Source organism: Cheilinus undulatus, linkage group 15, assembly GCF_018320785.1.
Source record: "Cheilinus undulatus linkage group 15, ASM1832078v1, whole genome shotgun sequence".
NCBI classification, from domain to species: domain Eukaryota; kingdom Metazoa; phylum Chordata; class Actinopteri; order Labriformes; family Labridae; genus Cheilinus; species Cheilinus undulatus.
This window is the reverse complement of record NC_054879.1, coordinates 19,336,330-19,349,003: the sequence shown is the minus strand read 5'-3', so window position 1 is coordinate 19,349,003 and position 12,674 is coordinate 19,336,330. Positions and strand designations below refer to the sequence as shown.

The window sequence follows — 12,674 nt, the reverse complement described above, 5'->3', positions numbered from 1 at the left end:
GCAGTGCCTTGGAAATTTTTTTGTTTCCCATCCTGACTTATACTTTTCAATAACCTTTTCTCTGAGTTACTTTGAGTGTTCTTTTGTCTTCATGGTGTAATGGTAGCTAGGGATACTGATTAACCAGTGACTTGACCTTCCAGACACAGGTGTCTTTATATTACAATCACCTGAGACACATTCACTGCACTCGGGTGATCCCTGTTTCACTAATTGTGAGATTCCTAGCACCCTTTGGATGTACCTCTGTTTAACTGGGTCAGTCACTTTAAAGGGGTAAATATTTATGCAGTCACTTACGTAACATATTTTTATTTAATAGACATTACTTTATAGAAATCTGTTTTCACTTTGACATTAAAAAGGGTTTTTACATTTTTTTGGTCAATAAAGCCAAGTTATATTGACCATGATTGATTTAAAAAAAAATCAGTGAAACTGTATAACATCCTAGGGGATGAAGAATTTTTAAAGCCATTTTTTGTAGGACAAACATGATGCAGAGGTTGCAGCATGAGCATGATGTAGAAGTTTTAACTAACATGAGCTTGTATTCTTGTTATCTTAACCAAGTTTCCCTGTCCTGCCTCCACCCTGTCCTTGTCTTTTCTGGATCATTATGAGCATTTTTTTCCAAAAAGCTAAATGAAACTCCCCCAGATATTTTCAAACACTCCCAGATTTCATTTTGTAATGTCTGCAAGTCCTCCACAGCATTGCATGTTTATAGATCTTGTATATATTTATGCATACTTGCTTTGTTCATGTTTTCCATTGTAGAGCTACTGCTCTTTTAGCACACTGGAGACACAAGTCTGAAAATGCTCACTCGCTCTTCTTAAAGAACATTTTGATAAACGAGTATGCATAATGGACAACTATAGCAAACAAGCAATTATCAGTTTTGTTTTTCAGCTTATTATAAGAACCCCTTCCTTTAAACAGTTAATGAGCACTTGTAGAAGCCTTTGGATCAGTTGCACTTATAAGATTATGTTGGAGAGGCTCCAGCTTTCTTTGCTGCCTCTGACTGAAGAGATCTAAAGGACAGTTCCCAGACCTTTTTTACTCTAAAATTTGTCCACTTAGGGGCCAGATTTAGAGGGGATCTTTCAAATAACAATTTAAAAATAATATATATTTTAATTGGACAGAACCCAGCCAAACTCTTATCCTTCTTCTCATGTTCCAGACTGAAAAGGTCATACAAATACCTCTTCCTGGGGCTAATCAGCCACACATTTCTGGTTGAATTGCAGGAAACAGCAAGCTAAAATAATCAAACTCCAATAGATGAACTTATGTCACCATGTGCTGACATAAAACTTGTGGGAAGCTCATTAAAAAGCATGCAAAGACATCAAAATACACAATATAGATAAATGTAAACTATAAATGCTTAGCCTAAACATGGAAAGCTCCAGGGTCTTTTTTGGCGGAATATTGTACCAGTATCAACTTCATATATTTATGTGTTAGAGAAACATTCATCCCACGTGTGGGAACTGCTGAGCTTCACTCGCACATACAGAGATATTTCATAAGTTTGTGTCTCTGTGGGATAAAAATCTCACATCACCATGTTGACTTTTCACAATGTGGGAAAAATGAGTTACTTTCACTTTGACCTTTGTGCATTTTGAAGTTTGTCTGCTTCAGTGTGAAATTGAAACAGATGTGTAGTGTCTGTAGAGTGTCTCTGTCATTCTAACCTTGTTCTATAACAATAATGGTATGAGCAATCATAAACTATGGTAATACACTTCTATTAAACAGTTAGGGAGCAGCCATTTGTATAGTTGTGGCTGAATTAGGAGACGAATGGTCTCTATTGATGGTTTTCAGTTTATTAGGGCTATAGTCAACCAAAGAAAAACTTGGTCGACCAAAATTGCGCCAAGCACCAACTAATCAATTGATCGTTAAGGATAAAAAAATAAAAATATATATATAAAAAAAAAAAGTTTAAAAAAACTTGCCGACCAGGGTGATCTTGGTTGAACAACAGTTTTTTTGACCAAACAATCAACAAATGGAATGGAAGCTGTCAGCCCTACAGTTTATATTTGTTAACTATAACCAAGGGCAAGCAGGCTACGTTCACATGCGTCATGACACCATGAGGTTTAGTTTTAAGTTTCATCACTGCTCTCAAACAAAACATGAAACATTCCAGCTTTAAGGAACACCTTTTAAATGTGTCTAAATCTAACTTGTATGTTTGTGTCATTGCAGACAGTGGTTGCAACAGCAGCTGCACGAAAGGAGAGCATTAGAGCGCCAAGATGAGGTCACTTCCTGGTTCGCATGAGCCGTATGAGGAGAGCAGCCCAAAAGAAATAGGTAAGAAAATCCCCTTTTTTGATTGTCTCTCTCATCAGTTAAATGGTGCAAGCTACCTCATGTAGTCTCTTTAAAATCTAGATGGCACATTCCAATCTACATCATCTCTGTAGGGTTATAGAGAAGCACCATCTTCTAAGCTTTGAGAATTTTTAAGCATCTTCAAATTTGTGTCTTATGCTTAACATTTTAAATGGTTTGGCTCCTTCCCCACTGTTACCCTTTTCCCAACAAGCTGGTTCTGGGGCTGGTTCAGAGCCAGAGCTTAGCCAAGCACCAGTTCCTCTGCTGTCCATGGCCAAAGAACTGGTAGTTCCAGCATGGAGCCAACTCCTTGCTGGACTAGAGGAAAACTACAGATTTTCACTGCGTGCTTACGTCTGTGGCCAGGGGAGGTATTAGAATGTACGACAAGGAAGAGTGTTGTTTTAAAGACTCAAGCTTTATAGGAGACTGCAAAAATATAAACAATTTGACAGAAAAACGAAGCAGAAGTGGTCAGAGGAGGTTACAAGCCAGGTTTGAATGCACATTATGATATGATCTATAGTTACCTGTCTCCTTATACATGATCGCTGCTCACAACAGTCACGACGAGCAACAAAAATCCAGTGACTTCAGGGAAAGTGCAAAAAGCCAACAGCAACACTTGAACAGCGATGGGATCTACCATTTGTTTTGTTGTTCCAGAATTCGGCACCAGTGTTGCTGGAAAAACAGAGAATCACAGTGACATTTACAATGATGTCATGACGTAGCTGTCATGGCAGCCTGTAGAAAAGCAAACAGCTCTTTGCCAATTCTTAAATTGCACCAACTCAGAACCATCTCAGTGGATGCCCTGCCATCATCATTTTAAGCTCTCTCTCTTTTTAAATTAAAGTATTTGCCCTGGTTCCTTCCTTTCCTCACTTAAATCAAAGTGAGAGCTGTTGAGAGGGGAGGAGCATACATTGTGCTGTAAAGGAAGCAAAGGTGCGCTTCATTTACTACCCATAAAATGATCAAAAAGATCAGTGTACAGTGTAACTGCTTTATCTAAATTATCTTGTTTTCATGATTGTGGTAAACTAAAATGGTTACTGACACTCAGGAACATGTCTTGTACATTTTCTGACTAATAAAACCTTTGTTCTCCTCATGTGTAGATGCATCTTATGTGGACCCTCTGGGACCACAGATGGAGAGACAGAAGACGGGTGCAAAGAAAGCTGGGGGATGATCTGCTGCCGGAGTAGCTGCTTTCACTGCCTGCCTTTACTGCAGCTCTTAACATGTTCTGTTTTCTCTACTCTTAAAAAGGCAGGAAAGGTCGGCACAAAACAGAAATATTTTAAACACAACTCTTAAAATGAGAATCCAGTGACTTCTGGACTACTCTCCTGAGTTGGCCATCTTTGCCTTAAACCTAATGTCTTTATGGGACAAAAGAAGGCTGAATGTTGTTTAATATTAACACATATCTCTTTAAAATTAATATCCACAAGCTAAAAACAAGCTATTAAGGATGATGCTTACACTGATGTCTGTAACTGTTTAGGTAGTTTTGTTTTTGGTCTGTGCTCCAGCTGAATACAATTCAAATCAAACAGTTTTAAAGTGATAGAAGTTTCAAGATTTAACATTAATCTAGAAAAGATTAATTTATTTAGGAAAAAAATTGGCCACTGTACACTGAATATGACTTTAATGTGACTTTATTATGTGCAAGCAGTGCAGTTCGGCCAAAGATTTCTCAGCTTTGCCTGCCAAAAGTCTCAGTAAAATCATCTTCAGGGTACATCAGATAATCTCCTCTCTAACTTAATGTTCCTGCAGCGTAGGTTGGCTGTGGATGGGAGTCCTGTTATCATGGAGATACTGGACAAAATGAGTAAATTATCGGGCTTTTTAGACAGACTTTTCCTCCCAGGAGTCTGAGTTCTTTACTGCTCATCTGATCCGCATGTGAACACCCTCACACACCCTGAAAGCCTTGAATCCAGCGCTGGGGCACAGAGCCAAAACAATGAAAAACATTTCACTGTCCTGATATTTTTGACTGCGCTGTATGTTTCCATGTGTGAGCGTGGGAAACTTCTGGAAAATCCATTGACAGTGAGAAACAAGAAACAAACCCAGCATATTCCATCCATTTTGAGCTCTGATCCTTTATTTTTTTATACAGTTTGTACGTATTCTAAAAGTGTTGGTGTAATATTTAATTTAATATGTAATATTTATTTTTTCTAGTCTAAAGTTGTTGATGTCAAGTATATCATATTAAATCATTAATATGAAACTTGAGCTGTGTGAGTCTGAGTCAATAAAACTTTAGATACTCTGAGTTATTTAGGTTTATAAAGTGACAAAAAGTGATAAAGAGGAGATTTAGAGGGGAAACTGCAGTAAATTAGGCTTTAGCTGGCTTGTTATATGGGTTATATAATTTAAAGCTCTGGTGCATTCATCTCAATGAAATAACTAAATGAAGGGGGGTACTGAAGTCACAAAAATGCACTTAAAACATTTTTTTTAAATGTGTCTGTTTGTGGTTGTTGCTTGAAAGTTGTAGCTCAAACCAAGGCTGAGTTAAGAGGATTGTCATACCTGGATTATGGCTGAGCAATGTACTGAGTTTTTTTAGATATATGATACTGATATTCTGTCAAATCTGGTAAATGAACTGCACTTTTAGCTTTATCGTCTTATCAGCTTCACTTGCTGGAATATAAAATGATACAGACCAGACTGGCAGTTACCTTGCATAGCAGATGGATATGCCCGTTTCTGTGTTTGTCAATGGCAAATCCATCTTGTATAGCTGAACTGTCTGGGCCCGGTTAGACAGTGACAGGACCAATCAGCGATGAGGGGCAGTACTTTCTGGCATGGTGGAGTCATGACTAATGCAAGCAACAACAAGAGACCAGTGCAATTATGGCAGAAGACATTAGTGTGGATGCTGCTTAAATACTTAGTCTAAATGGGGAATTATCATTTGAATCCATCTATTATTTGTTCCACTCCTCCTATTTGGGGTTGCGATGGCTGGAGCCAATTCAAGCTATCATTGGATGGAAGGTGGGGTGGACCCTGAACAACATAATCTATTTTAAATAATTAGTCTGAAAGGGTATTCTTATTTGATTTATTTAATTTCACATTATTAGTGATAATCACATGTTATTAATACAGCTATGTTACCATGGCTGCAAAAAGAGAAGTATAGGAGCCCTAGATTAATTTATTGTTTTTGATTATGAAAAAATGGCAGAAAGGCTTCAGAATGTCTTTAAATGGCTAAAATACATTGAAAAAATAATTGGAACAGGCAAGGAGTGCTGGTTTGTCTTGCTCCTCACTGGTTCCACCTTCAGTACCTCTCCAATGTTGCCAACTTACCTGAGCAATTTAAACGGTGCTCTCTTTTTGTTAAAAATATGAGTGAAAATGCCACCAAATATTCCACTGTATCTTTGAGATTTGATGTCTTGGACTTTGATTTTTGCAGCTGTGGCATCAAGGTATCAATGAATTAATTTTTCACTAGAATCCAATCAAAGTTCATAATCCCTGGTTTGCGTATTTGTGATGACCATTAAATATTTCCTTATAAGACATAATAATAATATCCTGTATTACCATTCAGTTAAAATACTGAGATCATTTTTGGTCCATATTTCCCAGCCCTAACTTGTATCCAGTTTCGCTTGCAGTGAACCAGACTCTGGTGTGCAGTCAGGATTCAGCCTCAGAGCTCATATCATACAGCCAACCACGGAGACTTTCCACTCTGCTCTCACACACACTGCGCTCTGTTATCAGACATGTTTAAAACGGAACTTTCTCTGTCCGTACTTCAGTTTGATTCAGTCCCTCTCTGAGAGGTGGATCACGCCTTGGCTGCGCGCACAAAGGTCTCCAGCGGATTTTACGCACACTTCACTGGAGAGGAACACCAGGAGAACTCTGTTGGTGGCATTTTCTCGTCTTAAATAGAAGGCAGCAGGTGTTTGTAACACCCTACTGGATAATATTTTTAAATTTTGATGCAATTATTACTCCTGGCGTCACTGTGGATGAGTTGTGCCAAAATGTTTCCACAGTTCTGTTGGCGGCCCGCCTGTGCTGCGGTGTCAAAGCCAGGACTGTGGACTGTTTGTCGCTCATTTTCCTAAGCCTCATCCCTGGATTCTAAAAGGGCAGAGTCTCTTTCTAATGGTTGAAGGGCGTCACATTTACAAAGGGATCCTTTTAAAGGAAGACGAAAAGATAAGGAAGGGATTTTCTCTTTGGATTCCGTGTTTGGCACATCACCGACCGTACCCAGAAGCGCCATGGAGCAGTATCGTCTCCGCGTCACGCTGCTGCTGCTTCACCTGGTCGTGGTCGTGCTCGGCTGGCCCGTCGGAACTGGACGGATCCGGAAAAAGGCGACCAGGACCCGGTCCTGCCTGGACCTGCCGGAGGAGATCCTGGAGCAGATGTTCGGGCGGCTCTCGGTGGGAGTTAAGAGCGCTTTTCATCACGCGCTGCAGCTCGAGCCACACGACAAACTAAACCTCACGTGCCCGTCCACGGCGAGGTCCCCAAACGGCAGCAAGAGCCGCCTACCGATCAACCTGCTCAGCATCTCTCCATGGGCTTACAGGTGAGCACAGGTGTATTGACTCTGTTAGGATCTGAGGCTTTTAAATCTTTTATCAGATTTGTTTTACACTCCAAACATTCACAGTCTACCCCAGTGTGTTTGTCTTTTGAGATTTATGTGTTTATTTGTAGCAAAAAGCATCTCATTAGTTATTCTAAGCCAAATTCACCTGTCAAATTCAGGTACAAATATTATTTCAAGATATAGCTACTATTTCAGTTTGCAACAGATAGTTATCTCCGCATATCTACAGTAAATATAAGACAGGAACATCACCAAACTGTCCTAAATGTAAATCTCTCAAGGGTACCATGCTCTATTGTTTATGGAAATGTGAGAAGGTCCAGATATTTTGGAGGGCAGTTTGTGCAGAAGTGACATCAATTGGCCAGCAGGTGTCGGTAAATCCACTTCTATGTCTACTTGGAAATATTCCTGTCATAAATGAGGATGTGGTCCAGTCTCTTCTGATGATGGCAAGGAAGGCGATGAGGGTGAAATGGATTATGGATGACCCTCCAACTGTTACCGTGTGGAAGTCTCTGATTTCAGAGGTTGTTACCTTGGTAAAGCTTGGACACTATGCTGATGGAAGGACTCATCTTTTTCTGCAGAAATGGAAGAAGCCACTGGAACGGTTGGGACTGGACTATAATTTTGACCTTAATAAATGATTTACCAGACAATTATAGCATTTTTGGATCTTGAATAATGGACATGAGAGCGTCTGAACCCCACATTTCTGGTTTCTTTGCAAGTACAGTGTCCTGTCTGATTTTCTTTTTTATGTCACAAAACGTATTAGTTTACAGATTATCCAGTCTTATAGCTGTGTTATTCCTTTGTGTGTTTACTATGTTCTGTTGAAAATTCAATAAACAGAATTTACAAAAAACAAAAAAGATATAGCTACTAGAACTACTTCCTGGGGGTTTTATGCCTCCTCAAGATATGCAACTGCAGGAAATGCAGGAAGTGGAAATGCAGTAGATCAGTTTTTGACCATGACCTTGCATCTTAAAAATATATTGAGTTTATCCTTGATCAGAGTTTACTTTTGCACAAAGTTTTAACACAATCACTCAAAGCATTGGTAAGACAAGCCATTCATAGTGACCTTGACCTTTAATTGCTAACCAGTTACTGTACAACCCATAAAATGACACAGTACCTGCAAAGGATTTGCAATCATGAAAAATGAGATAAGCACAACTGTACTTCATACACTTTCAGTAAAAGTGCCAACAGTCACAAAGATTCTGTCTGCTTGCCTTAGTAACAGTAGGCCATAGAAAGTTACAGCAGGTTAAAATACAAATAAAACAAACCATCACTTTTCTATTACAGATGCAGTGAAACCACACTGTCATATATTATTATGTAGCAAAAATGTGATTCTTAACAAATGCACTCTAAAGACTACATCATTTTCCAGGATCATAAATAATGACTTTGTATGTTTCTCTCTGCAAGTTTAATTCCTCTGTATGACTTTCAGCAGGTTCCTCCTGGACGCATAGGCACCCTCTTATAATCTCATTTGAGATAACAGATTGTCTTTGTGCTGCAGAAAAAAGAGGACTAAATCCATCCCAATGACTAAATTATTGCCTTAATGTATGAGAAAAACACTCATTAAGAACTGAAAATTCTAAGTTTTAACAGAAAGGGAAAATTCCAAATATATTCTAACAAAAAGTTTGCAGAAAAAAAGGGATTGAAACTGTTATGATGCTGACAAAGGGTACTTGAAAATCAAAGTTCCTTAAGCAAGTAAGAACAAATCTGTTGATGTCTTGTTTTGTTTTTTAAATTTCCAGACTCTCCTACGACCCCTCCAGGTATCCCCGTTACATCCCTGAAGCCTACTGTCTGTGTAAGGGCTGTCTGATGGGACCGTACGGCGAAGAGAGCGAGCAGTACCGCAGCACGCCGGTCTACGCTCCCTCAGTCATCCTGAGGAGGACAGGCTCCTGCCTCGGAGGACGACACTCGTACATGGAGATCTATGTCTCTGTGGCAGTGGGATGCACCTGTGTGCCGGTGCTGGAGAAGGAGAGAGACGGACAGAAGAGCAACCAGAGCATGGAGAGAACGGAGAACAAGACAGGACGGAGAAGACTCGTCCCTGTGAGGAAGAAATTATGAAGGTGACTGATGGTACAGTTCTCCAGACATTTTGGATCCTTTTCAAGAAGAAATCACTGAATATTTGATTGAAACAGCAGTGGGATACAGACGTGCTGCAGAAACCTTTAGGAAAAGTTTTCTACCTTTCAAATGATGAGAGCCTTTTGTCTTAATTTCTCATTAAGATTCTTTGATCCACATTCTCCTTCCCAACCAAGATAAACATTTGATTTCAGGATAGAAAGGATCTGACTCGCGTCTTAAATCTGCATTCTTTTTACTTTATCCTGGTGATATAACCACCACATCACAGGAAGTAAAGTTCTGTCATGTCTTTTCCCCATCAGGCTCTTTTTTTCCCTGATCAGCCGGAGGTTTTTCAGTCAGCAGGACAACAATTGAGATGGATAGTTGACAAAACGACGAAACTTGTCGGATAAGTTCCTGTTGTGTTTGGGGAGGAAGCTGCACTTTTTTACATCCAGGAGCTCTTTGGCCAAATTCTCCATGATGGCTCCTGCACAACAGAGACAGAAACTTGTAACATGACTGGCATGTAGTCTAAAATAATCTGTAAAGAAGAACAAATAAAAAAGTGATGTGTTACCTTGTTTCAAAATATAGCTTTACTGACAGTGGCATAAAAATCCAATCCACAGCAGACACCATACTGGAAATGTCTCAAATTAAGGCCTAATCCACAAGTAGGTTTTTTTTTTTTTTTTTACTGATTTTTTTGTGTATTTTGGCCTTTTGTTTACATGCAAACAGCATTTTAGTTCACTATAAATGTGCCTTTTGGAGACTGGCATTCCATTAACAGTGCACAACAGTGTTTTGCATGATTTCAACCACAGAGGTTGCTGCTCTATTTTACAGCATACACAAGTGAAAGACAAATATCTGCAGGGTGAAAATTGCAGGGTGGATGGTGAAGGTTTCCTCCCTTTGAATCTGCCATGTCCAATAAACTATAAAAGCCAATATGCTGATATTATGCAACCTTTGCAACCATAAAGGCTGCAACAGAACCAGAAGATGAGGAGTACAAATATGGACGAGGGATATTATTCCTGTATGATTTTGCTTGTAATTATAAAAAATAAATGACATTTTTTTCTATTTTGTGCATCAACCACTGTGTTTCTTCAGATTGAGTCATATTCCCAAGGGTCACATAATAAAAATGAACATAATTTCAGCAGCACAGGACTGTAAATTTACCAACAAAGCATATTCTGACAACACATGTGAAAAAAAAAAAAGAAAGAAATAATATAAAGATGTACCATACTTTTTATGACAAATTTCATTGATCAATATTGAAGAAGTATGGAAGCTTTTAAAGAAATCACAATATCTTTTTTTATAAAACAGGTGTGCAGAATGCAAAATCCAACCAAAAACTACAAGCACACACTATCCAACTTGCACAAATACAATGTAAATCTTTCAGTACTAAAATGTCAATATACTGCTGCTAATTTACAGAGTACAGGTTTTTGCCTGCATATTTTAATTAAAAACAAGAACAGTGGCCGCCTTAAACATCTGACAGGTATCAGTATGGTTTTGATTTTCCTAGTGGCATTACTTAAGTTTAAAATTCATGTTTTATTACAGCCCTTCCACAAACTAAATATTCTCTTTATGATACTTGCTCCATTTTTTAGCACAACATAAGATGATAATAACTCAAGCCCAGGCTGAATCAGCAGTAAAGCCCCTCTCACCTGTACACAGCAGCACTTTTCCTTTGCTCAGGTATTTGATGGTTTGGGCCACTTTGCTCAGACACTCCTCAGACAGGTTTGGCGGGTCAGCGAGGACAATGTCAAAGCTCTGAGGAGCCACATGAGCAGGGAGAAACAGCGATTCATTGTAGTCATAGAGGATGAAGTCATCTCCATAGGTGGCAAAGCGCTGGTTGGACTCCAACAACGACAGCAGACACTTGGTCAGATCCGTCCACCACGCCCTGCTTCAGCTTCTGGTATGCACTGGGAGCACTCACACCAGCTATCCTGAGTGTTTAACAAAATAATTAGTACAGGTAAAACATTAAAGAGAAAGTATTGACAAAAGTAGACTAAAAGTTAGAGGATCATCTGTAAAAGTTTGTGAAATTCAGTGCTGTTGTTTTGTTACCCTTCTGCTTGTATGCAAACTTTGGGCTGAGATCCGATGATCTAAAAAGTAAGTGTTGGAATATCTGTATGTTTGCATGTTTTTTTCTTTTCTTTTTTTTTTTTTTTTTTTTTTACCTTCCTCCCTCTCCAGCTTCCCGTACAGCCTCCTCAACTGGCTGAGTCGCTGTCTCATCACTGTAGCAGACCTGACTCATACCCTGGAGGAAGGACAGATGCACAAATCTATCAAAGACCTGGTTAACTTTTCAGTATTTTTAAAATGGCATTGCTGCTGAATAAAAACAAACAAACAAAAAAAAACTGTTTCCCTCTCCCGTCATTATGTAATACTGGTAAACACACCCAGTCCTCCTCCACAGTGAACTGGTCTCCTGCTGTCATGCTGTGATCCTGAGCCATCCTGGTCTCGTTGTAAAACTCCTGCAGGTCAGCCAAAGTGTGACTGGACAGCGTGTCATGATGAGCGTGTCACTCATGACTGTTTGAGAAGAAGACACTGACAACAGAGCAGCTGTCTTTTAGAGTCTAAAATAAAGGAAGACATTATCAGGAAATGATTTTCAAAAAATTAAAGGAAAACATTCTTATTAATGTAATATAGCCTACATGGATTTGTCAAACAGACGGAATATCAAACTTGGATATGGTGCTCGGAAAAATCAGACAACTTTGTAACTGTTTTAAAAAGAACAAAAACAAGTGAACAGCAAGAAAAAAAAGCAGAAACTTTTATCTGCAAATACTTAAGCATGTCAGTTTACATGAGCAAAAAGGAGTAAGAAGAAGTATAAACTTATTTATCCCTACCCTTTTAATTTCCACTTAATTTTCATCAGTACTTCCTAACTAAATTAAAAAGATTGTCACAACTTTACCATCAATTTTAAAACTTGTACTGTGAATATAGCATTTATGGAAAAATGAATACGCAAACAACAGAATAAATAGTAGAATTTTAATTTAATGCCTTTTTTGTTACTGTGAATATGAGTCAGTGATTTCATAATGTTCAGAAAAACTTCAGGGCTGTTATGTTGTTTACCCATTCTTGTCATTTTTGTGAATGTTTAACAATAAGTTCAATGTGTTTAAATAAAGCAACAAAATTCAAGAATAAAAGATTTATATAGCACTGCTCTACTGGACTGCAACTGCTCATTTAACATGAAAAAAGAGAACATTAAGACATTAAACCCTCTCAGGTTTGAAGTACATGTTTTAAGATAAAATTTCAAACCCACCAAGGTAAGATTGATGCAGTTTTTGCACCATTAAGTGTTGGTGCTTTTAGGATTTTCCTGCCCTCTCCCTGTCATTTCTGTCTTGATGTCTTTGATACTTGACATCATCAAATGAACCAGAAAAATGACTCCCCCATCCCTCTCTCAGTGACCGACACCATTTTCTACTTAAGAACT

At 38.7% G+C, this 12,674-nt stretch overlaps 1 protein-coding gene and 1 pseudogene across 2 annotated transcripts; one reads left to right on the top strand and one right to left on the bottom strand.

Moving 5' to 3' along the window:
* Window positions 1-6,181: 6,181 nt before the first annotated feature.
* LOC121522789 (interleukin-17D-like) lies at window positions 6,182-9,478 on the top strand. Of its 2 annotated transcripts, none has more exons than XM_041807438.1 (2): window positions 6,182-6,976; window positions 8,818-9,478. In XM_041807438.1, the coding sequence occupies exons 1-2, from the start codon at window positions 6,663-6,665 to the stop codon at window positions 9,122-9,124; spliced, it is 621 nt and encodes a 206-aa protein (XP_041663372.1). In that variant the 5' UTR covers window positions 6,182-6,662; the 3' UTR covers window positions 9,125-9,478. The 2 variants fall into 2 exon arrangements, with proteins under 2 accessions (XP_041663372.1, XP_041663371.1); XM_041807437.1 differs by having other exon boundaries at window positions 8,797-9,470.
* Window positions 9,479-9,481: 3 nt separating this feature from the next.
* LOC121522790 lies at window positions 9,482-11,670 on the bottom strand (annotated as a pseudogene).
* Window positions 11,671-12,674: the final 1,004 nt, after the last annotated feature.

What these genes read in the sequence shown, in the direction of transcription:
- LOC121522789 (XM_041807437.1), top strand. Translation starts at nt 6,663, where the DNA reads ATGGAGCAGTATCGTCTCCGCGTCACGCTGCTGCTGCTTCACCTGGTC. An exon ending in ATCTCTCCATGGGCTTACAG is followed by an intron (nt 6,977 to 8,796) that starts GTGAGCACAGGT and finishes TTAAATTTCCAG; the next exon opens with ACTCTCCTACGACCCCTCCA.